This window comes from Haemorhous mexicanus, chromosome 4 (assembly GCF_027477595.1).
Source record: "Haemorhous mexicanus isolate bHaeMex1 chromosome 4, bHaeMex1.pri, whole genome shotgun sequence".
Lineage (NCBI taxonomy): Eukaryota > Metazoa > Chordata > Aves > Passeriformes > Fringillidae > Haemorhous > Haemorhous mexicanus.
The window spans coordinates 18,730,429-18,757,701 of NC_082344.1; the positions used below are offsets into that span (position 1 = coordinate 18,730,429).

At 39.4% G+C, this 27,273-nt stretch overlaps 1 protein-coding gene across 2 annotated transcripts in view; it reads right to left on the reverse strand.

Moving 5' to 3' along the window:
* EDNRA (endothelin receptor type A) overlaps positions 1-27,273 on the reverse strand; it is a 35,528-nt gene that overhangs the window by 4,534 nt on the left and 3,721 nt on the right. For both annotated transcript variants that reach the window (XM_059843963.1, XM_059843962.1), the window contains exons 3-6: positions 12,029-12,156; positions 6,325-6,523; positions 2,432-2,584; positions 251-384 (exon numbers count right to left, since the gene is read on the reverse strand). In XM_059843963.1, coding sequence (XP_059699946.1) covers positions 251-384; positions 2,432-2,584; positions 6,325-6,523; positions 12,029-12,156 — 614 coding nt within the window. The remainder of the gene's footprint in view (positions 1-250; positions 385-2,431; positions 2,585-6,324; positions 6,524-12,028; positions 12,157-27,273) is intronic.

Here is a 27,273-nt window from a genome sequence, read left to right on the forward strand (position 1 = left end):
TACCATGCCATGTCTATAATAACCTGTCTCACAGATGTTCAGAAAATCCAGAGCAAAGTGATTGAAATAGTGACAAATAACAATTGTTGAGATTATGCTACCCCATTAAAACTGAAACTGCTGAAAGTGGGTGCAGCATAAAATTAATGAACACCACAGTTGCATTGCACAGTGACATTCCTCATAGAAATTCTAAGCATACAGCATTATATTTTTTCAGTACAAACTATTGGCATAGAAAATGAAGTACCTGAGCAGTTCACATCTGCTGGGGTCTTTTTCATTATATACCATTTTCTTCAAAATCCGGCTCAGGTGGAGAGGGAACCAGCAAAGAGCAAAAATCACAACTAAACAGAAAACTGTCTTGGCAACTTCTCGGCGCTAGATATAGGAGACAAGAATGTATACTGAGTGCCCAGTTCATACTAGCAGGTGATTGTAGTTAGTAATGTTGACAGCAAATCAGTAATATAGATAAATTATAAAAGGATTCCCAAAGTGAAGCTTTCAGACTACCTGATGTACCACTGGTTTTTTATGGGATTTGTCATGTTCTTGATCCTGGCCATCCTCAACAGAACCTGCTCATCACTGAGGCTGGGGAGCTGGGCACACAGGTATTGGTACTGCTAGAATATTGTGGGATTCTCTCTGATATAGTGTTCTATTAAGGGATACTGCCCAATATCTTGATTTTGCTATGTGATTCTTACTATGAGATCTTGATGTTCTCAGGTAAATAGTTCCTCTACAAATATTTCAGAAATGTTATTATTACAGCTTAATCTTGTAATACTTAGGAAATAATTGCAGTTTAATGGGTTTTTTATGTGGCTCTAGAGAATTACAGATGTTTTAGTGGATTTTTGACAATGTGTTCCAGTGGTGTTTGGTAGGCATGGGTTTGATTAAGAGAAGCATATGAAGGGGTAAGGATTCCTCTGTAATATAACATGACAAGCACTGCGAGGCTCTGTCATGAAAGAACTTGAAGTCAAATAGTGATTACAGTCTTGTTAGGCTTTGAATATGACTATTGTAGTTTCCTCTTTTTTATAATAGCAGCTTTTATTAAAATATTAAAATATTTGTGATTAGACATTAATGTGGACAAGTATGGAAGGAAGGAAGGAAGGAAGGAGGGAGGGAAGGGAGGAAGGAAGGAAGGAAGGAAGGAAGGAAGGAAGGAAGGAAGGAAGGAAGGAAGGAAGGAAGGAAGGAAGGAAGGAAGGAAGGAAGGAAGGGGAAGAAAAAGAAAAAGTAAGAAAAGAGAGAAAGAAAGAGAGAAAAAGAAAGAAAGAAAGAAAGAAAGAAAGAAAGAAAGAAAGAAAGAAAGAAAGAAAGAAAGAAAGAAAGAAAGAAAGAAAGAAAGAAAGAAAGAAAGAAAGAAAAGAAAAGAAAAGAAAGAAAGGCGGGCAAGGGTTAAAAAGATAAATATTTTAAATTGTGGCATAAAGTCATCCTGCAGCAGCTTCTGAGAAGCTTAGTGGGCACTGCATTTTAGGACGGTGGATTCCCCCACCTCCTAGTACATACCATTCTAGTTCTACTGGGTGGAGTAGCTTGTGTGTGGCCCTAGGACATACTGTGTTGCAGTCCCAGGGCCTGATGAGGGGAAAAAAGTGGAGAATCTGCACAAGAGGAGGATTTTCCAGTCAGCCTGGAATGAACCAGCAGAGGAGGAACCTCTGTGAGAACTCACTCTGATGCAGAGGACTGCTTTAGGGATTCACATCTGTGAACATGGAAGTTAAAAGAGTGGAATTTGAAGGGCTGATATTTATGCAGGGAAAAAGCTCCAGACTCTTTTTTAAAGTTCAGTTAAGTGTTAAACATCAGGCAGCGCTGCAAAACCAGCAGAGAGACCTGACGGTTCCGTGAATGACTTTGTTCTGTGATCATTTGTTTGCTCTGTTCTCCTGTTGCTCTTTTCAAAGCAGCTACAGCAGTGGTACTGCAGCAGTGCAATAACCCTGAGAAGAAAAATCCACTCTTTTCTAAACTAGGTTATTCTTCAATTGCTTTTTATATGAAACTGCAGTTACATATCAAAGAGTGCCAAAAAGAGGGAGGATCCATGGAGTCCTATCTTTATACAGAAAAAGAAACATTTTTGGCAAATCTTTGTAGTTAAATTTCAAAGCATTTAGCCAGTAGTGATTTGAGGTTAAAGAGAAGGAGGGCACAACTGTCAGAAAAAGAAAAGAAAGGGTTAGTTTCCTGAGCATACTGTCTTCAATGCCTCCTTGTACAATGATTTAGTCTTTTGTTCCAGGTTTAAATGAATGCCTTAACATCATAAATAACTCACATCCTCACTTTCCACTTCTGTAGTTTACTGTATTCAGGTACACTTTGAAATATTTCTAATGTAACCCATAGAGAGAAGAGCAATATTTTCAAGCATTAGTGTTTCTAATATATTTACCTGTTTCAGGTGTTCACTGAGAGCAATTCTCAAGTTGCTGTTTCTTCTGTTTAACATTTCACAAGTCATTAGTGTATAAAAGATGGCAGTACATGCCAGCGGCATGCAGAAATAGAAACCAAACAGCCACCAATCCTTTGCATCTTTGTAAAACTGTAGAAAAGGAAAAGAAGAGAGAAGATATTTTCTTATGATTGAATGCAAAATACCACAGAATGGCCTTGGAAAAGCATGACAGTTGGTACACTGGTATCTGTCTGTTTGCTTATTGTTGATCTCTTTTTGACCAACATCAAAATAGGAATTGTGGCAGTGTAAACATTTACAGAGAGCCTGCCTGAACCTTTGTTGCAATCTGTCTTGTGTTGGAATTAATTTTTTTTTGGTTGTACTTTCTGAACATTTATGTTCATTCATGAAAACTGGAATACAGCTGCATGAAAAAGACCTGCCAAAATGTAGACAGTGTCAGTCTGAGATAACGAATCTTATTAAAAGCCTGTCTCAGGAAATGCCATTTACCTCTAAAGCTTCTGTCCTGATGCCAAAAAAGGAAAATTCAAAATGTCTTGTAAGTTTAATCACCTTTTGTTATCAGTGAAAAGGTTGGCAGTTGGTTTGCTTATGTACTGGGCAGATAGGAGCCACTTCATAAGTGTTTGTCTGATATGTGCAAAGCTTAGGGATGACTTCCAGTGGTACAGTTACTTTTAACCCCTTGACTGCCATTTCCGCCATTTGCCTTTTGTGATGGGACAGTGAGGTATTGATAGACTAGCAATACTTTGCTCTGTGTAATTTTATGTATTAGCTGTGATGTAAGCTGTGCTGCAAGTTAATACATTTCTGTATTGTGGGAAATGCTACATTTAAGAAAACATTTAAAATGGCTCTTTTCTGTAGAGGATCATGTGTTCAGACTTCAGAAAATACTGTATCTTGGTTTTTGACTTTTATGCTCAGCCAAAAGTATGCGCTGAAATATAGCATTTCAAATACTTCCTGTGTCTAGGTTATTAGTATAGAAGGGATGTGTCACTCTTTCCCCCAGCTTGTTTGTTCCTAGAGGATGTGCTCTCGTAACATCACAGTTCCCACACCAAATGTCAAAATTCTTATGCCTGAGGATTTAGAATCCTGTTTGAAAAATTCAAACTTTTGACATTGTGTTTACATTTAAAACTGAATAGCATTAAACTTCAAAAGTTGAAAAAAATTGGTACAGTTTATATACTGGTGTTTAATAATGTTATTTAAAAATCTACTTCAGTTACATTAGGAAGTTGATTTACTAAGAAAAAGGGAATGCTTTTGATTTTTTTCCCTCTGCTCCAACACAGCTGCATACAGAATTTGCTAGTTTAGATTATGCTGCTGGTTTCTAGGCCACAATCTGACCTCACTCTGGGATGCTGTGTTGTGTTGATTAATTTGTTTCCTCCTCCTCATTAGCCTCCTCCCTGAAAGGGGGCTGCAGTCTCCTGCATAGCTGCACTTTCCTTGGGGGCAGAATTTCCCCCTCTGGGAGCAAAGCTTTTACCAGCAGAAAACCAGAAAACAATATGCCCCGTATTTGAGGAGTTTGTACTGAGGGCAAATGTAATTACTGCTCCTTCTGCAGTGCAAAGGATTACAAATACATGGAGACAATTATCTTTTCCATAGTAAATTCCTCCAAGTCAGCCTGGAATCACATTGTCTGGACAGCACAGCAAAATGTGTACTATGTGAATCCATTCCATATTTACAAGGAAAACTTTGTGTCCTACCAGCATTCCAGGATCCATGAGCATTGCCCATTGGTCAAGAAAACACACGAAAGGTCTGTGGCACAGCCCTGATCAATACATCACTTCTGGATGAGGAGTTGGCCTCGTGGAGTTATAAAACCTACTCTGAAATGTCTGTAAATGATTAATTGAGGAATCTGAGTTTCACAAAGCTTACATCAATGCACAAAAATGGGTTGATTGAAGAGAAGTAGACATTCTTTTGTTTGTCTTCAAAACCCACATGGAACTGGTTTTCTACAGGAAGTGTGCATTTTAAACAAGTTTCCTAGTGCACTCGGCCTCTTGGGAATCATGATCTAGCATGAATATTTTAAATCTTTCAAAGATAGCTTTAAACATGAAGAAAGCTCATATTAAAAACAGAAGTTAATAATAAATCCTTCCTGAAGTGTAGTAATTGTTTATTGTGGTGTTTGTGGTGGTAAATACTATAGTTAAGGTTAAAATGGTATTTCCACTTTAATCTCATGTTTGTACTTGTTTGCAACACACTGAAACACAAAGCTCTTCATTTTGGCTGACACATCCAGTATTTAACTCTCAGCTTGGACATAGCTGCTGGTTTGTTTCCTTAAAAACCATGCTGTGGGATGATTGGCATGTCTGTATTATACTGAGCAAATAAGAGATAGTACTTCCTGCTAGGAAAACAAACCAAGCTATTCTACTCAGAACATTAAGAACAGAACAGTAATCATTAAAGTTAGCATGCTTATAGAAGACCTGAACTATAATATTTTTGAGAAAAGGGAAAACTATTCTTTTTCTTAGGGAAAAAGGAAGTTAAGGTTGTTCAGGCCCATTTGAGGAGAAAAACAGCCATTAGAGAAGGGAAATTTTGCTGCAGGATGTAATTCATAAATCACAGTTATATAACTACAGTATCTACAGTCATATAGGCTGTGGAGTCAAGAAACAAAAATATAATAAACTCTGGGAAATTCCACTCCATCTTTACCTGCATTATTTCCATTAGAGAATTCCTTTTGTCTTCTCTTTCAATTATCTCATGCTCTTTTGGCCATCCCTATAGTCTGTGTAACCCTACCACAGTTGGGGATGTTCCTCTGAAAAAGTAATTGTTCACACTTTTTATTTTCTAAAATTCCTAGCTCCACTTTACCTTATCCTTCCCAGTTCTAGGCCAAGTTATGTTCTGGTCCAATAAAAGGAGAAGCACCAGACATTCAAAAAAGAGAAACTTATACTCTATTATGAAAAATTCTAGTCCAGAAAAAAATACCAAGTTTTTCTCAAGACTGAAGACCTGGTGCTATCTGCCTTCTCTGCATTTTTTGTTAATGGATAAACGGTACCTGGCATTTCACTGTATTCAGAAATTTAAAGAATTAAGATATTTTCTCATTGTAAGGCCATGTGGAAAACCACTATGCCCCTATGCAGTAATCTATTGATTCTGTAGTGACTTCTCACCTGAGCTGCTTTGCAGAAGTTGATGTGGGTATTGACAGCTGCAGGAGCACAGAGGGTGAGGAGTAGGAAACGTGCCAAAGCAGCCTGGTGTGTCTCAGGCACTCCTCTTGCTCTTCAGCTGCTGTATCTAATGGCAGCTAACACTGCACAAGCACCTAGCTGGAGGTGTGGGTCTGTCAGCTTTGTAGTCATAATTTCTTGTAAACTAAAGGATTCTTTTGTATTTGACTTTAATGCATGTAGCATGGCCCCACCCTTTTCTTTGTGTGCCAAGAGAGGTGACTACTGCATGCAGAAGGATGACTAATCATGGTGAAACATGTGTTTTGACATTTACAAGCTCCAAGGTGTTGTACCTTGAAACTCAAAACTTTTCAAGGCTCTGGCTACCCTCATACATCTCTTAATTGTATTTATAGCAGGTGTGAATTGCAAATGTCTCTAGTAAGAATCCTCAGTAGCAAAGAAATAAAAATGCAGTAAAGCCCCATTTAATCTCTCTGGCTGAGAGCAGAGACAAGTCACTATGAACACAGGATCCTCTTTGCACCAATTCACATTAGAATACATTTTGCAGTTAATTGCATGAATATTATCATCCAGTATCTTAATTGTCTAACCCACGTACTGTGGGTTCCAAAAAAGAGAAGACAGGATGTTACTTACCAACATGAAATCATTTGTAGGTTTGAGCATGCAGGTAACATAACTTGCATCCTTGTATTTGAAAGGTACCACGGCAAAGCCAATTGCTTCTGGGATGGCCAGTATGAAGGACAGAAGCCAAATGGAGAAAATTTCAATAGCAGTGATCATCGGGATTCCAATCCCCTGAACACGGCTCCAGGATGCAACTGCCCTGTACCTGAAAGAGACAGGTGTTAGTTTCCAGCCCACGGTTTCCTTCTTAAAAGATCACGGTTCAGTGTCATATAGCAAGTAAATTCCTAAAGCTGACATCTGAGACTTGTATTACTTGTTTTTTTCTGCCTATTCCAGGGCCTCTGCCAGCTATCAACTTACCTAGGACATAACAGGGCACATTGAGGGATGGAGAGCAGAGAGCCAGCTGCTCCTGTTCTGCTGGGTGTGGGATTGTGTGGAATTCTGCTGGGTGTACTGCACTAATGATTTCTAATTAAAGTAGGCAAGGTTTGTGAGGACAGACTATATCTTTCACTAAATAACTGCCATAACAAAGGGAAAAAATCTTCCAGGCACACAGCCATTCTAACAGATACAAAGCATCCATCCCCTTCAGCTACCTCAGCTACAGCAGCAGCTACTCGAAGTGAAGCTGTCAGCTTCCAGGCAATGAAAGACCAGGAAAATACTCTTGATGAAGTGTAAATGCATTTGTTCTGTTTACACTGTTCAATGAACTAAGAAGATCTTTCTCCTCTAGTTGTCTCTCAGTTTTCAATGAACTTGTAGAAATTTATTAGCCTTGAGACCTCAATCTCTCTGTCAGCTCTGGTTAGAAGATTGAAAAATTATTCAGAGAAGACTGATAGGCATAGGCTACAAAGTGCAATCCAATCCATAAACTAAATTTTCAGTAGTAAATTTAACTGTTGCCCTACAATTACTGCAGTAAACTACTTGCTTAGTATTTCCAACAATTTAGCAAAGACAGAATATTGTAAAGAACAAATATTATTTTGATCTTGTAATAATCTGAAATTCATTCTGGAGAGCTCTCTGTCGTTAATGATGTAACAGCTTCTGAACTGCTTATTTTTCTTCCTTAAAATAGTAGCACATTCCTGTTTGGAATGACAGTGCTGAATGGGTATATCATGGCATCCACTGATGAAATAGTCTTCTTTGGTTGGGAATAAAAAATGTCAAGAAAGGTTGTTTGTCTGCTTAAAAAAATATCATATTAAGAAGGGAAATGCTGGAGTTGGAATTTTTGAGATCACTGAATGAACTATGTTGGAAAAGACATTTTGAGATCATGAAGTCCAACCAGGATGGAAGGAATGAGGAGCTTCCGATGGGAAAAATTTTTTGAGGGCTACAGGACCTAGGCTACAGAGATCAGGAGAATTTGGTTATTGAAAGGCTTTTTAAGCCCTCCTTTAACCAATACAGTATCGCTGGATTCACCCACAAATAATTTCTTCTGATTTCTTGTATCACAACCTCCTTTTAGTTTGGAAATGTGCTTATCAACTAGATGGAAGACTTGGGAATTCCATTCCCTGTAACCTCAGTGTTAGGGGAATGACAGTGCCTGAAGGCAAATCCAGGCTTAAGCCCCTCACAAAAACTTCAGCAAGCATTGTTACCCAATATCACTGGAAAGTGTCGGGGCCTGCCATCACCCCTGCAGAAAACAGACTGGAAAGCTTTGCCTTGATATCTACAGCAGTGTCATGCACAGCACAGTCACAGCAGAACTGCAGACAGGCTCTCAGAGCATCTTTTCTACAGAAATGTATGTAGAAATACTTTGAGCGTAAAAAAGCAAACTGCAGCTTGGAATTGTACATTAAAAATAAAAATATCAAATAAAGGCATCCTTATCTTCCAAGAATGGGAAAAAGGGGAGGAGGTCTCTGAGGTTAGAATTCTGAGACTATCGAAACAAATTGAATTATACTGGGAGAATTAAAAAAGAAATATCCAGTATCTTATCTTCTCACAAATATTCATAATAAAATCCAAATTTAATTTTAAATTATTTGTCATCCTGTCATATTTCTTTTTGCCAAATATCAAATTCTGGCTTTCATCACCAACTGGAATAGTCATTGAAACTTAACCTTTCGCACAAATGCTCAAGTATTTGTGAACTTTGGAAATTTAACAATCAGTTCAAAGTTTAATTTCTAGAGACTGGCAATTTTACAATCATTTCTGTCAGCTGCACAAGGTACTATCCCATCCTTGACTGACCTGGTGCGCTTAGCAAACAGGGGCTTGTACACTGTATATATTTTTCAAGTAGCAAATGTAAAGCTTGTTTTATAAGAGTAACAAACAATGACTTGTAAACTGTGAATGCAGTTGTTTGCTTTCTTGCGTTTTTGTACCTTTTCTTTTGAGTTACATCTGTTTTGCACATGAGGAGATCACTGTGCACAGCAGTGAGGATTTGGGTCCTGTATGTATTTTACTGATTCTTTTTTTTCAGTTTACAATTCAAATAACTCTCAAATAAGGAATTGTTAGCTGAATAATTTTATGAATATTTTCAGCTAAAACATAAGAAGCTCAGTAATTAGATCAGAATTTGCTCTATGTGTATTAAGCTGCAATTGCTCAGTCTCTTTACTCACTGCTGTAGGAGTGATTTGAAAAATAGTGGTAGTAATAATAATTTTAGTAGTAATAATTTTTCAGGTGGGTGTTCTGTGGGTTATGTAATATAGAGGATCTTTGTCTAGCCACAAACCTCCCACAATCAAGAGTGAGAACGTACTGCAGGGTTTATTTCCCTCATACTTGGAAAACATAGGATGTCTGCCAGGGACCTGACATAAAATACATGCATAATGCATTGCATTTAATTCCTCACTCTAAAATCTGTGTGAGATTTGTCTAACTTTCCTTTTGTTCTGTTTATTTCCCTCTTGTCTCCAATCATGTCTAAAATGTTCACTTTTTTTTTCCAGGTCACTTCCTGTCCTCTGCTTGATGTTGTGGCTCCTATTCTTTCTCCCTTTTTCACTTTCAACTGCTCATGCATGTGCTCTCAACTTATATACCTACACACAATTAAATATTTTGCACTCCTATCCAGTTATAACATGCTTAAAGCATTTCTTTCAGAAGGACATCTTGTCTGGATCTGAGGATGCTTGTCTGGATCAGTGGGTGTTTTCGTTCCCCTTTTCTTTTTAACTTAGATTAGAAATTAGGTGTTAATTAGAAAACTAGGTGTTCAAATGGCCCTGTAATATAACAAGTGTCTGTTCTGTAAGAGTGAAAAGCAATGCAGGAAACATAAGGGACAAGATCAAGCATGTATGAAGCAGTCACTGTCAAGATGAGTGCCAGGACAGTTCCTAAATGTCCCTGCTGTTGCTGATACTGAACTGTTCTGCTTTGTTATTAGCAACCATAGCTGTTCTTCATTTTATGGAACTATCTTAATACAATAAAGCTCTCAGAGTTTTAGTTTAGTGGCAAAATCTCGACTTGTCTCATACACTTACTGTGAGTTGGTCCGGATAAAAATATTTACTTTAGGATTACTGTTTTTTGCACTGTACTATGCAGAGGAGGCAAGAAGAGAGTGTATACATGTGAAATGAGATCCATATCTTCACTTTTATTCTTCAACCCATCTCTTCATCAAAATAATTATGCCTAAGACATAAGCAAGAGTAAAAATTCAGGCAGGGAAATATCCTTCCTCTTAGTTCCACTCAGGCACTGTTTAGGTCACCATCGTGACCTAGAGTTTAAAAATGCCTGAGGGGCATCTGAGGCAACTTCGAAGTGAGCTTCCTCTGAAGGGTGAATGGCTGGCTTTCTGCCAGCCTCTTAAAACCCTCTCCACATGTGAGTGGCCATTGTTCCCCTTGGGCATGCACAGTTAAACCTTAATACACTGTCAAGGCAAGTCACTCCAGGGCAGTAGTAATGAGGGGAGTTTCACAATAGGATGTAGTTAGCACAGGGATTTTCCTGATAGGAGAAAAGGGATCCGGTTCTAACTTAAGGCTGTAGTCTGCAACAGGAATAGAGAGTCAACAACGACTAAAAATATGGAGCTCTGGATTCACTCTACTGATTGACTATATCTTTTAGGTACCAAAAATGCAGTATATAGAGACCCAAAATAATTATAAACAAGATAACTTTCAGGAGCTTTTTTAAAGCAAGAATTAACTTGCCCATAGACCAGAAGTAGTCCAGCTGTGACAGCACACTATTTCATATTTACTCATTTTTCATTCTAGAAAGCAACCATTAGCTGATGTGGAATTTTGTGTTAATGTGCCCAACTTCCAGTGTCCAACCTAACTTATTGAAGGTGCTCTGAGCTTTCATGATGATTGAAGCTAGATTCTTGTTAGCCAATATCAGAATCTGGCTCTAAACATCTGTTTCCTAACACACATCCTCTGCAACCACTTACTAGAGTAGCAACAGATGATAAAGAATATGTCCTTGGCAAAGTGTCTAAGCTAAGGGAGGAAATTAAATAGTCTGAGTCTGATCCCATACCAGATTTTGTACTCAAATGGAAACAGCATTTGGTTGTTGTGAGGATTAGCAGATCAGTCCTTGTAAAAATATATATACCTACAAAAAGGTAGCTTCAACTGAGTTAGTTCCAATTTATAAAAATGTATATGACAGTGGAACTTCATCTAGTGAAACTGTAATTGTCAGAATTTATCTAACAAACTGTCTGTTTCATATGCTTGATCTATGATTTATTCCATAGAGTGGTCTGTGGGATTTTATTTAATGGAGGGCAGATATTGTTTGAGAAATAGAATTGTTTTTGTAGTTCTCCAACTCAAAAAATGGAAGAACAGTTACCTGTATTGCCTTTTTAATATTTTTTTTAATTTCTTTTTTTATTGATGGCTTTGTCTAATGAGGTACTAATGCAGTAAGGAACTGTATTTTAGGTATGGATACTACCAAGTGATTTATCCACTGCAAACCTTATACATTCACTTTTTCCCTTGCTGTAAAGCCAAACCAAGATTAATTTTAAAGCTTCTTTGCATCCTTGTACTAATACACATACTGTGTTTTATTTAACAGTATTTTCTGTATTTAGAGGTACTGATATTTTGGAGTGGAACACGATCAAGTAACTCAAGACATAAAACCAACTTTTACAGAAGTCAAGTGTTCATCTGCTATTACATTTTATGTATTAAGAAAAAATAGCAGAGGCATTAATTTTCAAACTGTGTATGTCAAAGTATCAAAGCAAGTTTCCAACATATTTTTCAGTAGAGTTTTGTTAGTTTTGAAAGTTAGCAGAATAAACCCTTGCTTATTGTCCATAGGCAGTGAGTTGAAAAACTAATTTTTAAGTCTAAATATTAGGTTCTTGTTCAAATGTAAAAAATCCCATGAGTTCATTATGAAAGAAAGAAATCTGAATACTGAGTCAAACCCCAGTAGATTTTTGTCTGGTAAAAGAACATGAAATAATGCTTTACTGGAACTTTTAAATACCTTTTACCTGTAACGTAAATTTCCTTAGCCCAGGGACTTTAATACTATAATTTGAGCCACAAATGTGGTGCTTGGCATTAGCCAGAATATAAAAGACCAGAATCTAAGTTATATCTATATTGTAATCTGCCTGCTAAAAGTGCTTAGTGCTCCCAGATTTAGGAAATCTGCATGTGCAAGAACAGTGGCAAAAGAGTAAAACATACTGTACCTGTCCACACTAAGGGCACACAGGTTAAGGACTGTGATTCCCACTGATGCCTTCTGGATAAAGGGAAGGAATTTGCAAAGAAACTGTCCAAATTCTGTATTTCCAAAAGGCCACTTCTGAGCGAGGAGCTAAAGAGAAGATACAAAATAATCAGAATATTTAAACAGTAACCTAGCAAGTATGCGGCAGTTGTAGTTATTTCCTGTCTTAGACACAGCCAATGTAACCTTGAATTCTCCATCACTCAAGCATATCCTTAGTACTGAGTGGATCTGGGAGCTAACTGCTACTGTGGAAGCACAGAAGTTGAAAGTTTACATAAAATGTTGACCTCATGGTGTTGCAATAGTAAATTGGATTGTTAAAATTTTATTTTATTCTTGTGAACCTGCCAGCATTACTGAATGATGAAAATCCAACTCAAGTCTGTCACAAATGGTTGTGGTTGCCGTGTCCCAGAACCAGGCAGTCACAGCATAACTCGGGGTCCATAATGAAATACCTCAGAGCCAAGTCCTGGTGCTGCACGCAAGTAGATTCTTGTCATCATAAATGTACCATTGTGTAACTCATGGCAGCATTCAGTGCCAGACTCTGAGGAGTGTGAAGAAAACACTGTGCATGCATAATTTGTTCCATATTGCATTTAAAAGAGCAGCCGTGCAAACATGTGGGCTGTGCTTCAAGGCAACAGAAAGGCATCCATTGGAAAGATATGAGTGACTGAGGCTTAGAGCAGTATTTCCAAGGAGGCATTTGCATAATAAATATTAGTGCAGTGGTTCATGTGCACAGTTGTGAAGAATTAGCATATAAGTAGTAATATTTCTAGCTATAACTGTTAAAGCTTTGAACATGTCTCGGGACTGGGCTTTGATAGCAAGTATGCACACAAAATACAGGACACAAACTTATTCAGGATAATCAAATCTATGACTGGCTGCAGAGTCACAGAAGATCACCCTTTACACCTTCTGACAGTGAACTGGCAGTATTCAATGTAAGTAAGTGTAATAAATGAAAAATTATTGAGTCCATACAAAGTACTGAGCCCTAATTTAGCTATTTTAACTGAAGTAAGGGATATTTCAGCCCTCATTAATAGTTCTATTGAAAAACAAAGTCACTAAAACCTCCTCACGCTTGTACTACCATTTCGTTCATCTTCTTCTCTAAGTCTCTGCTGCTGAGACTTTCTTAGCAGTAGGATGTTCGTGTTTTGAGAGTTAGCTTTGCAACCACAAGGACTAGAAATATTTTTTAGTAGAAGCTTAGATCCTGGAGCACACTTGTTTGCTAAAAGTGGGTGTATTCTAGCTGTAGAGTTAGAAAAACAAATTCTGATTGTAACTCAGGACTATAGTATTCAAAGCAAACATTTTATTTCTATTTAAATTAGTGTTGAATTGAAGTATGCTAATAATCACTACCCTTAGCAATACAAATGTTAACTGTGGGAAGTTCAAGTTCACATCTATCTTTATCTCAGTTAAGGTAGGTGTTACCTTTCTGGTTTTTCATAGCATGAGTTTTTCAGAGAACTTTGTAGTGTATAGATGTTTATCACAAAATTCTACCCTAGTAGGAATTAATCTTCTCCTCATAATCCTGCTGTAGATTTTTTGCACCCCGTCTGTTTTATAGTCATTCATTGCAATGCTGAGTTGTGATTTTGTCCCCCAAATGATACCTCAAAAATGCTGGAAGCAGCTTTGCACTCCACATTGCCTGTGTCCCTCTAGGACTATATTAATGTCATTTGATTACTTGTATTCTGGGACAGATTTTAGCAACTCACAGCTTTCAGCCAGCTGGGTGGAAACTGTGGATCAAACTTATGTGTGCAAGCACCTTTGGTTGGTATCCCAGTTTAGGACAGTCACATTTGGTGAAAGACAATCCCCCTTTTCTTAAAGGCTAGGGATTGGGTTGCTAGGATTGGTGATTTAACTGCTGTCAGTACCTTCAGTAGCAAAAGTGATAAGTTTATATCTGCAAGCTCTTGATAGTTCCTCTGATTCTATTTGTATTTTTGGCTGAATTAAATAAATTTCAAGTTCCAGCAAAATTGTTTTCCAGATAGGTTTGCAATAGTGTAACAAATGTTTGCAGACCATATTTGCATTTTGCCTGGAACTCTCATATGAGATTTTAGTTTTTATCACAAAAAAAAAAAAAAAAGTTGAAAAAAGAAGGGATGATCAGGACCCATATGTCATGGTCTGAGCCTGGCGAAATGCCAGTGCTTCCATGAGAAAACCTCTTTTCTTGGTATCTGCTGTGAGATGTGATCAGAGACAGAGAAGAGCAGGCTCTAACTTATGATTGAAAGGAAAAAAAAACTTTATTAACATAGAACTACAGGGAAAAAAAAAACACACAGAACACGGGATGAAAACCTTCCAAATTTCCTCCTCCTCCCCCCACCAAATTTCTTAATTCCGCTGCCACCCTTTGGATAATCAATTCTCAGTTCTTTGAGAAGAGAGGAGTCCCTCTTGCACTACAGACTTCACCCAGGAAACAGTCGAAACTTCTCGTGTTTCCGTGTCACGTGTGGCACCGCCCGGAGAACATTTTGCCATCGTGACCTCTTCCTTCCATGTCCAGTGCTCTCACCACTGCACATGGACCAGAGCTGCTTCTAGGGTTTTTCCCTTTAAGGATGCTTTGTCCAGTTCCAAAAAAGAGCACAGTCCCTCTCCTTTTGGGACACCTGTCCCCCCCATGTTTCACCCCCTGGGGCTGAGGGGTCTCTCGAACAGAGATCATCTTCCTCTTCTTCTTCATCAAAGACGGAGGGCACCACCACCACCCTCCTCACCCGTCGTCTCTGTTCACACACCTTCACATCACCGCACTCTCCTGGCTCTGAGCCATTGCCTCCCCCTAGATGCAGTCTCTGTGTCACAGGAACTCAAGGGTTCTGTCCATAGCTATCCAAGAAAAGTCCAGCCAAAAGCCACTCCATCATCTCCTCCCACCTAGAATTCTTCTCAACTTTTCTCAATCTCACCAACTCCAGGAGGAATCAGCATTTGCAAGGTTTCTATCGTCTCAAGAAGGGTTAAAAGTCCCAGGCTCTGCCGGTTTGGTTCATGAACTCCCACGGCTGGCTGCCCTGCTGGGCACCCCCTCCCTTCTCCTTCACTCCAGCCGCGCTATCACAGGCACAGGCTGCTCTCTCTCCCTTCCTCCAGGGGGGGGAATGGGGGATGGCTGCCCGAAGCCCTCGCAGTGCAATGCTCCTCCACCCTTCGGCCCAGGCCTGGCCTACCTCCCTCCGGCCGCATGGCTCCCCTCCCCCCTGCCCAGCTAGGAGCTGGACAGGGGAGAGGTCTCCTCTGGTCCAGGGCCGGAACTCAAAAGGAACTTCCAGTGGGAGTTCACAGCTTTTAACCCCTGTGTTCTCAGAGGCGTATCCATGCCCTCAGTGGACAAACCAGGTGCCAATATTAAAATCTGGACACCGATTGGCGTGACCACACCATCCCAAAAAAACCATTTCCTCTCAAACCACGACACCATAGCAATTCAACCATGTTGTAGTCACATGGAATTTCACCTTCAAACTCTTGGCTGGGTTTGGGTAAAATCAGAGTAGTTCTCAGGCTGGGAAAGCTAAATTATAAATGGCACTGCCATGGAAAAGCAGCTCTAGCAGACTTCTGTCAATCCCCTGTGCCAACGAGAGCCCCAAGACCCATTTATCATTACAGATCCCACTTGAAAAGGCAACTGAAAGGCACCTATTCATTTCAGCCCCTGACTGGAGCTGTAGCTACACCAGCAGTAGAAACGAACAAGCACTTTGTAGTGACTGTGAAACTTTGCTACTACAAGGCAAATATTAGCTTCAAAAAGAAAAGGGTTGTACTTGAAAAAGGTTCACTAACTCATTACTCTTCACGGGGAAGCTTTATCATGCTTCCAGCATGTATGTTTCAACCCCACACCCCAGGAAGCTCTCCTTTTTTTGAGATTAAAAGTATTTTATTCCTTTTGTTTCTTACACTTTCTACTAATTGAAGTAATCTCAGTACCAAATCATTAGACATTCTTTTCAAGTGGGTTTTATTCAAAATCCCTGGGACCAGAAATAAGGTTTTTTGATTTCAAGATTCACTTTGCAATCATTTCTGAGGGTGAACTCCATTATCACTCCACATCAGCTATGCATTCATTACTTCCCCTTGGATCAGGTGCCAATTTTTTTCTTCTGTAGATATTTTTAGTCAGCAAATCTGATCCTGTCTTTAGTTTTACTAATTTTTGCATCAAAACAAGTCCATTTTCCTCTGTTCTGCCCTAGCATGGTATAGAAATTTCAGAAGGAAATAGCACATTTATTTTGTTAAAAATAAACAAACCCAGGAATTTAATTTAATTAATCCTGATTTACTTATATGCAATACAAGAACTAGAAGTACTGGAACTACTCTTTGAGTGCTTTTGCATATTTTAATATCCAAACAAAAGGATTATAAAATTCTAGAAGATTACATTTTCTCTCAAGGCTCTAGGATAGAAGAAATCAGACTGATTGCTCCTACTGGTGTCATAGTTCTTTCTCTATGAGTTGTGGAAGTGGACTGTGCCTTTGCAAACCCACTTACAAAATCTCTGAGGTTTCAAAATAAGACATGTGGCAAAGGAAACGCACTTTTCCCTAGTGCAGTTTGCAACTTAAGAGTATTTAATACTGTGGTGCAATTCCTGACAAAAGACTGTGGTCAACATGTATTTTGGCACTGAAATCAGAAATCAAGACTGCTCTTTAAAAGCTCACAAAGTGACCAGACAGCCACAGCTTCCTTGAGCATCCTCCCTTCTCTGCTGCTTTATATGGCCTCTTTGCCCTGAGCTGCAGCTGAAGACAAACAAGACATCAGCACTGAGAACATTCCTTTGCAATGATTTTTAAATGTCACTCCGTTGATTTTATTCTGCTGCTGCTGCTATTTTCTAACCCCCCTCAGTATGGTAACTGATGTACAAAACATGAAGTCCCACTGTGCATCCCAAGCAATTTATATACAGTCTGAAAGAGAGAATGTTGTAACCCCAGCACATGAGTGTTGCCCAGAGCATGCTCATGTGCAGCCAGAGTGTTTATCTCATGTCAGGCTGATAGTGTGTGTTTGCAGGCAGATGATGGCCCTGGAGCTCAGCCCAAAATAGATGGGCTTGGATCAGAACCGCCTCTGCTCTATTAAAACTCCTTCAGCTCAACAAGTGCATGTCAGGTCCCCTCTCTCTGTCATGTGGCATTGAGGATGGCAGCAAAGGGTTCCTACCTGCCCTTTCCTTCTCTGATTTCATCCTAGTGCTCTAGAGACTGCCCCTTCCTATATCCATGTGGGACCATTGTTGTGCTGACACACAAGATGTTCTTCCCAGAAACTGAACTGTGTTCCTTACAAGCAGTGCTTGCCCCTCATGCTGCTGCCATCTAAGACACTCTCCGCAGTTTCATAGCATTTAAATGTTACGTGATGCTGCTGGAACAACTCTGGCATGGAAGTCAGCTTCAGGAAAGACAGAAATATCTTCTTTATTCCACAACTGAAGTTATACTCGGGCAGTAATGGAGAAAGGGACCAAGCCAGAAGATTTTGTCTGTGTAGATACAATCCAGTTGTGTAAGTGACCAGCATCTCCTAACTGGGGAGCAGCAGTTACAAAAGTAGAGTAGGCTGTGGTGATTTTCTTTCCTTGCCACATAGCCCAGAGTGAAAGATAGGGAAATTCTTTGGGTTTTGTTACATCAGCACATTTGGTGTTTCTGGCTTTTTGTTTTTTCCTTTTATTTTTTTTAAAGGCTAGTTTCCTCTAGGAGATATTGAGCTGTCTGGATAAAGCTTAAATTGTGTTCTATAATTATACATACCCTTGTCTGATTCAAGGCATGGGCCAGACAAGGTATCTGCTGTTTTGGGTGGAATCCAGGTGATATCTGGCTCAGGACAGAAGTGTCTAAGCTCTGTACCACTGAGTTGACTGCATTAAGTGACAAAAGATGATGGTACTGACTGAAGTGTCTCATCTATCTCTGATCTGTAAGACTGCTTAGTTAGGAATAAGGATGTATTGAGTCCTCAGCAGTGGTATTTTGTTTGTGGTGACTGAACAGGACCCTTCTGTCCTCATAAAATGTCATAGGGTAAAAATTCATTGCATGTTTTCGGTCATTTCCCTTCTTCCTAAAACCCATATATACAGGGAGAATTGCATTTGCTGGACAAAGCTCATCCATTTCTTGCCTCACAAGTCAGCTGTGCTCCACCACTTCGCAGGAAAGAGGGAGAGCTGTCAGGGTGGAGTGGAACACAGTCTGTCTCTAAGTATTCCTTCTTACTGCTGAAGTGAAAAACCTCAGATTTTGAAAGGACAGTGACTAGAGGAAAACAAAGAGTAGAGGAAAACAAAGAATGAGGGTAGACTTTATAATGCAGGGCATAAGATCAGTACTGAGTATATGGTGAGGTGATTGTTCAAGCTTCTGCCAACTTTGGGATAATTTGTTTATTTCCTTATACTTAGATTCACAGCCCTGGCATGGTAGAGAAAACAATCTCTTCAACTCTTTGCAGAAAATACATTCCTGATTTTGCTACAACCAAGAACTGTCTTTTTTCCACTTTGGGTGGATAAAAGACTGACTGGTTTTCTTCCTGCAAGGGAGAAAGGTTATGTGGGGATGCATGAGAACCATCAAAGACATTTTTTACTCTGAATTGCCCTGCCAGAGCTTTTTCTGCTATTTTGCTTATATTAGCCCGGCTGAGTAAAGGTGAAGGTAGCAAAGGGTCTCATGCCATTCACTGAATGCCTACAGTGTTTTTCTCCTACTTAGGCAGCTATGGAAGGGAATGGATAGTTTTTACACAAAGGAAAATAGATTATACTTCAAGAGATCCTGAAAAGTAAGGAAACAAGTGCCCTGGTTTTGCAGCTGAACATTCTTTCTCAACTAGCTGGAAGAAAAAGAAATCCTAAGGTTTAGGTTCTTGTTAAAATGCTTATATTTATTACAAAAATATACTTAGCAGTAAAGCATTCCTAACAACCCTAGGCATCTCCCCTGTGGTATTTTTGCTGTTTACAAAGCAGGATTATTTTCCATGGTGTTGGCTATATTCCCATCCTGTTAGGTAAACTGTTTCTCAAGCTGAGCTTCTCTTCTTCAGGGAAATGAGCTGCGAGGTGTGCTTATAGGCATGGTGATTTGTTGAAAGGACTTTTTTCAATCCCTGGGCATAATATTTCTTTTGTTATTCTTCCAGCTATGTTTTCTTTTGTGTGTTGCTAAAAAGAGTGACAGGATTTCTAAGAAGTTACTGCAGAACCCATAAGCCCTGAATATGCACAATCAAAACAATTCCTTGTTATCTGTAGAGTTCAGCTGGTTGAGAAATAAAGACAGAAAACACGCTAAAATATTCTCTTAAACCTAAAGTCTCTAAGTACTGTACACTATTTCAAATCCACAGACCAGCAAGGCAGGCCTGAGATGAGGAGTTGAAGATGAGGGAGGAGCTGTACATTGATGGGAACATATGTCCCACTCCCCAAAGAACAGCCATGAGTTAAAGGCAGAGTGGATCTTGAATTAAGACCTAGAATATAAAATCTCTTCCTTGACTCCTACCCTGGGTATGTGCATTAAACACACTCTGCTGGGAAGCTGAAGTTTGTAAATAGAACAGATTCCTGATGGATTTCTGTTCCCTGCTCCATTTTGGGAAATTTCTGCCTTCAGTCAGTGATCAATTCTTGTGCTGCCTCTGGGTTTCTGCTGTGTTTGGTGACTACATGGAGACATACACCAGAACAGTAGGTCCTGCATGGAGCAGGTTCTATGGATTTCTTCATCACACTGGGCTATCCATTCATTGTTTCTTGGAATCCCTGATAAGAATTTATTGAAAACCAGAATGCAGTTGTTCTGAGGCCTCAGAATTTCCTACTTGTGCTGGTACTTAATTGAGAAATACACACTGCACATATGAAAATTCTGCCTTTAAAGAAGGGTATCTTTCCTAAGTGCCCTTACCTTTTTGTGTGCTGTTGGCTTAGCTTTATACTCCTTTGGCACATAAGATGCCGCTTGTTCTGTCAGCTACAAGATCAGTGCCAATGTGGTTAATTAGCATCCCCCTGTAGGTATAATTATTAATTCTGTTGGTGAAGGTATTCAGATATGCCAAATAATTTTTTATTCAGAAGAGATTGCTCTGACACTTACACACGTGCTCTGATGCTAAAAAATGTCCATGACTAGAAATGCTTTAGCTGAGTCTTCCTTTACTGAAGACAAAATGGATGAACTTATTTGCTTGCTGTCAGGTACCTTCTATATTTAGATTTTTAATGTTCTGGGTGGACTACTCAGATTTAGATAGTGTTGCAACTAAAGTAAGCATGACTACCAATTAACTAACCAAAAATCCCCCTGTTTTATTCAAGAAAACATCTCCTTGAGGTGTCTGAGCAGTGAACGCTTGATTTTTTCTGGGTAGATGTCTTCCACTTTATAACAGTAAAATGGTTAAGAAATGTTACTAAAGAAACAGGTAAAAAGCTGCCTAATTTGCTTCATCTACTTTGTAAACTAATGGTTTAAGGAGTTAAGCATATTCTGGTCTAAAGCAATGCAGTTTATGTCAGCCCTATGTAGGCCAGTTTCCAAGAAATAGAACTCATTTTGTTGTTTTTCTGTAAAGTGCATAAAACTGGAAGCAGAGACAGCTCAGGACTTCCCAATAACAATTAAAATGTTGCCATTCTAAAGGTGAGAGCCTTGGTCCAGAGTGTTTCAAGCTCCATGAGCTTGAAAGAACAGCGGGCAGCAGTGTCTGTGGTGAGTACCTGTTGTTGTTCCTGTTGCTCTGCTATACTTCAGCCAGGAGAGCAGCAGCAGGAACAGCCATAAGGGTTTGCCAGGGCTCAGAGCAGCCAAGCCAACAGTGGTGCTGTGGCTATTCTGCTGCTGCCTTTGTACTGCCAATGTAAAGCCTTTATTGAAAGCAGCCCTCTAAAGAAGTTTTCTTGCATAGCTTCTGAATTTATTTGCTAAAAATGCACATGGTAGTGATGGGTAAAGTAGGTGATCAGCAGCTTTCACTTATGTGCTAATGCCACCTGATACAAGCAAAGGAACCCATCTCTTCTTCAATGACTTAACTCTGCCTCTACAGCTGTGTAAAATATAAAACTTTTATTTTCTGTTCATCTTTTCCCTGCAGAGAAATAATTCTTACTGATATAGGGCTCTAGGCTTTGACATCTTGAATGTCTGAGATGAGTATGTTTTGGGTAGAGGAGACTATTTGGCTCCTGGTGGCATAAAAATATGATTGAAACTTAAATTGTCTTAGTTTGGTCTATTAAGGTCGGATTTATAACTGTCACCCTTCCTGTGAAACTCAATTTATTAAGATTTTTCCTACTGATTTGAGACTTCAGGTGTATATATTGTGGTAATTAAGTGTAATGGGGCTTTAATACATCCAGAATGTCTTCAAAGGACAGTAAATATTACTCACATTGCAATTCACTTAACAATAAGGGGAATCCACTATATAATTACAGTAATTGGAGAAAGTAAGGAGTGAGTTTTTGAGCCTACTGTACCACAAACAAAGCTTAAAAACATCATACACCTGTGACCACATCTTTAGTTGACATAAATTATATAATTACTTTTTTCCCAGCATCATATCTTTGTTGATTGTGCAAACGCATAGCAGAATAAAGGACTCAATTCTCCTGGGATCTTACACTGACAATATTAAAATTTTATAGCTGTTTCTTTCTAAGGATTTGAAAAATGGATTTGCGTATCAGTAGCATTATCTACTTCTGTTTTGAAGGTAGTATCAAAATAGTTAAGGCTACATTATGTTTCAGGAAAGTGATTGTAGCTATTTCTGATATTCAATTATAATTACAGGTATTATACATTTTTTTCTATTCAATGTGGCCATCTTAACACTCTACAATTTGTTATTTTAATATGCAGCTGAATGCTTGTTTACTCTGATTTCAGACCTGTTTTGTCCTAAAAATTAAGATCTGACCTGAAACGTATGAAGTGTTTGAAACCACTTATATGTGGAATACAAATATATGATTCAACATGAATCATGTATTTCAGCTGACTCAGAAACTTAAAGAATCTTTTAAAATAAAGTTCAGAAGGGTATAAATTACTTTCTAACAAAAATTAAAACACTTGAATTTTTTTCCTTAATAGCTTATCACTTCCATTATCCAATCTTGATATTTCCAGGGGCCACCTTTCACACTGTCACTCGACAAGAGGAGCTGAAAGGTGTCACAGATTTTAGGATCCCTAGTGGTGCAAACAGGAATGGCATTTCACAAACTTTAAACCCAACTCCTAATGTAACCAACCCACATTTCTGAATGATTCATATGAACTATGGACTATAATAATAATAATTGCATTTCTTATCAGATGTACCAGAGCCCCATTATAAAGCCATAAATGCCTCCCTGTATCACAATTCTTGCAGCAAACCTCAGACAACAAGGTGGTTGTGTCATAATTTATAAGTAATTATTTCTGAAAGTTAAATAACTGAAAAATAACTAAAAGCTAGAATTAAGCTTTATTTTAATTCTGCCTTCTTACATGTGGAAATTGACAGACATTGGTGTCAAGGGGTTGCAGTTTTGTTCATAGCCTTTATTTATCCAATACTTCTCTGCAGCACAAAACTAATTTCTCATGTAGGCTAAGGATATTTCATTCATCAAATCATAGTTCAGCTCATCATATAAGATAGACCAAGACAAATGCACCTATGGAATTCAAGAGAAGTGACAGAAAAATAATAGAAGAAAATATATTGCAAAATAATAAAAAGAATATAAAAAAAATTTGTTTGTTACTTTCAACTAAACTTCCAAAGAAGTTTTCAGAAAACCATCAAAAGGCAATTCTGAAAGGCATAATTAATTCCAGATTTCCAGTCCTCTTTGCTAAAAAGAAGCAGAGCTCTTGAATGGTTAGAAAAAATTGTGAAATAAAAATTCTTGTTCTTTCTCAAACTTGGCTCTGAAAAGAAATCATGCCATTTTTCCTTAAAATGTACTATCAGATATACCATGAGAAGTGAGAATGCTGCCTTAGCAATTATCCATAAAGGCATAAGGGTAATTTACCAAGGAGGAAACTGTAATACATCATGGGAGGTGCAGTCACTGAATGGTTTGGGTAAGAAGGGACCTTAAAGATCATCCAGTTCCAACCCCGCAACCATGGGACAGGGATGGACAGGGACACCTCTCACAAGCCCAGATTGCTGAGAGCCCCATCCAGCCTGGCCTTGTGTAGGCTCTGAGTCCAGCTAAGACCCCCAGTCTGGTGTCCCATAAGGCATTCACCCAGCTATGGAAGACAGGAGAATCTCAAATCAGACAAAAGCTAATCTTTCTCTTCAACCTGTTAATCCAAAATACTCTACAGAAAGCTTATCAACAAATTGACACTTTAACTTCCCAGGTGAAGTATTGAAAAGTGTAAACTAGAATTTCCATTAAATCACATCCATAATTATTTACAGTCATCCTAGTTTCAAATTCATGTTACATTGAATCCAGTTAAAGTTAAAAGACTTATCTGTAATATATACAACTGAAAGATCAGAGCCAGGTGCTGCATTTCACCATAGGTAATGTCACAGAACCACAGAATCACTGGGTTGGAAGAGACTTTCAAGATCATCAAGTCCAGCCCATGCCCTAACACGTCAACTAAACCATGGCACTTTGTGCCACATCTAGTCTTTTTTTAAACGCATCCAGGGATGGTGACTCCATCACCTCCCTGGGCAGACAATTCCAGTACTTCATCACTCTTTCCATAAAAAACTTTTCCTGATATCCACTGTGTCCTCTCGTTCTGTCAGTTGTTGCCTGGAGAAGGAGACCAACCCCCACCTGACTACAGCCACCTTTCAGAAGTTGTAGAGAGCGATAAGGTCACCCCTGAGTCTCCTTTTCTCCAGGCTAAACACCCCCAGCTCCCTCAGTCATTCCCCACAGGGTTTGTGTTCCAAGCCCCTCACCAGCCTCGTTGCCTCCTCTGGATGCGCTCCAGCATCTCAACGTCCTTCCCAAACTGAGGGCCTAGAACTGGACACAGCACTCAAGGTGTGACCTCACCAGTGCCAAGTACAGGGGAAGAATGACTTCCCTGCTCCTGCTGGCCACTCTATTCCTGATACAGGCCAGGACACCGTTGGCCTTCTTGGCCTCCAGGGCACACTGCTGGCTCATGTTCAGCCGGCTGTCGACCAGTACCCCCAGGTCCCTTTCTGCCTGGGCACTGTCCCCAGCCTATAATGTTGCAGGGGGTTATTGTGGCCAAAATTCAGGACTCGGCACTTGGACTTATTAAACTTCATCTTATTGGACTCTGCCCATCCATCCAACCATTCCAGGTCTGCCTGCAGAGCCCTCCTACCTTCCAACAGATCGATACATGCTCCCAGCTTAGTGTCATCTGCAGATTTACTAATGAAGGACTCAATACCCTCATTCATGTCAACAATAGAAATATTGAACAGAATTGGCCCCAGCACAGACCCCTGAGGGACATCACTGGTGAGCAGCTGCCAGCTGGATGCAGCACCGTTCACCACTACTCTCTGGGCCTGGCCATCCAGCCAGTTCTGAACCCAGCAAAGAATGTCCTGTCCAAGCCTGTCGGCTGCCAGCTTTTCCAGGAGTGTGCTGCAGGAGAAATTATCAAAGACTTTGCTGAAATCTAAGTAGACAGCATCCATAGCCTTTCCTGCATCCACCAGGTAGGTCACCTGGTCATAAAAGGAGATCAGGTTGGTCAAACACAACCTACCCCTCTTAAACCCATGCTGGCTAGTCTGATACCCTGGCCATCCTGTAAGTGCTGTGTGATGGCATTCAGTACAAACTGCTCCATAACCTTTCCAGGTACTGAGGTCAGGCCAACTGGTCTGTAATTACCAGGATCCTCCTTCCCACCGTTTTTGTGAATGGGCATGACATTGGCCAGCTTCCAGTCCTCTGGAACCTCACCAGTGAGCCAGGGCTGTTGGTAAATGATGGACAGCAGCTTCACAAGCTCATCTGCCAGCTCCCTCATCACCCTGGGATGGATCCCATCTGGTCCCATGGATTTATGAACATCCAAGCTGCTCAGCAGTTCTCTGACTGCCTCCTGCTGGATAACAGGGGGGCCATTCTGCTCCCTGACACATCTGCCAGCCCAGGAGGACAGTTGTCCTGGGGACAAGCCATCTTCCCACGAAAGACCAAGGCAAAGAAAGTGTTAAGCACTTTCACCTTCTCCTCACCTGCAGTTACTGAGTTCCCTCCCACATCCAGTAGAGAACAAAGGTTGGTCTTATCCTTTCTTTTGCTGTTAATATATTTGTAAAAACATTTTTTATTATCCTTTACAAAAGTTGCCACATTAAGTTTGAACTGAGCTTTGACCTCCCTTAATTTTTTTTCCTACGTGCCCTAGCAAACCCCTTTAATACTTCCTGAGAGACCTGACTCTCCTTCCAAAGATGATACATCCTTTTTTAAAGTTCCTTCAAAACCTCATTGCCCATCCAGACTGAACGTTTGCCGTGTCAACTCATCTTTCAGCACACAGAGACAGTCTGTTCCTGTGCCCTCAGGATCTCTGTTTTGAAGCATGCCCACCTTTCCTGGACTCCTTTGTTTTTAAGGGCTGCTTCCTGTGCAACTCTCTGATTAAGTCTCCTAAACAGGCCAAAGTCTGCCCTCCAGAAGTTTAATGTAAAAGTCTTAGTGATGTTCCTCCTGATTTCACCAAATATCAAGAGCTCTATAATTTCATGATCACTGTGCCCCAAGTAGCCTCCAACTACCTCATCTCCCACCAGCCCATCTCTATTTGCAAACAGCTGGTATAACACAGTCCCTCCCCTGGTGGCCTTGCTCACCAGCTTGACAAAACTTGTCCTCCACACACTCTAAGAACTTCCTAAGGACTCTTTTCTGCTGTGTTAAGTTCCCAGCAGATGTCTGGGAGGTTGAAGTCACCTACAAGAACAAGGGCTGGTGATCCTCAAACATTCTCCAGCTGCTTATAGAATACATTGTCCACCTCTTCCTCCTGGTTGGGTGGACAATAACAGACTCCCAGTGCCTCTGTACAAATGTAATATATGCACATAGAGAGCACTTTTTCCATTAATTAATTCAAATTTTATGGTCTTTTCCTATGAATACCTGTGTCATAATCAGGTATGATGTCAGTATTATAAAGATGCAAAATGCATGTTTTAGTCATTGTTTCCTTAATTTTAAAATCCACTTTGAAACCACAGGGCACCAGTTATTATAAAACCATGCATTAAAATATTTCACTTGTAAATAAAAGTCATTAGAATCTTTAGGGGCTGATACTGTGAACAACATTTTTTCTTAATTATATGACATTTATATTATATGACTTAGTGTTTTATTTACAAATAGAAACCCTTAATGTTTCTACTGAAAAAAGAAAGAAAAAGTCAAATATCCTATGAGCTATGCACCTGTGTATGGTCCACAAAGAGACAGATACAAGCTTACAAAATTCTTTGATGATTTTCTAAGATAATTCTAAGATGATTTTCCAAGATGATTCAAAGTTAATATCAATGAAATATATTAAAAAGGGATCAGTTCTGTTCATTAAAGCATGTTCTGGCTTGAATTATATTAGTAAACATAAATTGCATCAGAAAAAACACTGCTTTATGACTTTGTTTAATTAAATTGGAAAATCAAAACAGTGGGACAAGATAACTTTATACTGGATGAAAGAATTGTTGAGGAGCCTTTTTACACTTTGACAAATCCAGATGAAATTTAATGTTTCAGAAAGGGTCTGTGATATAATTGGAATAATTTTGAGACTCTGCTATTAATGAATATTAAATAAAAACCTTAAGGCTCAACTTAACTGACATAATCTCTCCCTTCAAAGTCATAATATGAAGCCTGCGTATCACAGGGAGTGTTTTCTGAAAAAATATAAAGTATTGGATAATATAAAAATAGCAGCTAGTTCATCAAGGAGAACAGTTTATAAAAAGTCTTCCCTCATAACTTCTTTTGCTAGCTGTAGCAGCTATGAGAAACGAAGAGCTCCTGTGAAATGCCCAAGGCCACTCTTTGGTTAGGAGCTAAGAGTCATCTTTAATGGGAGATCC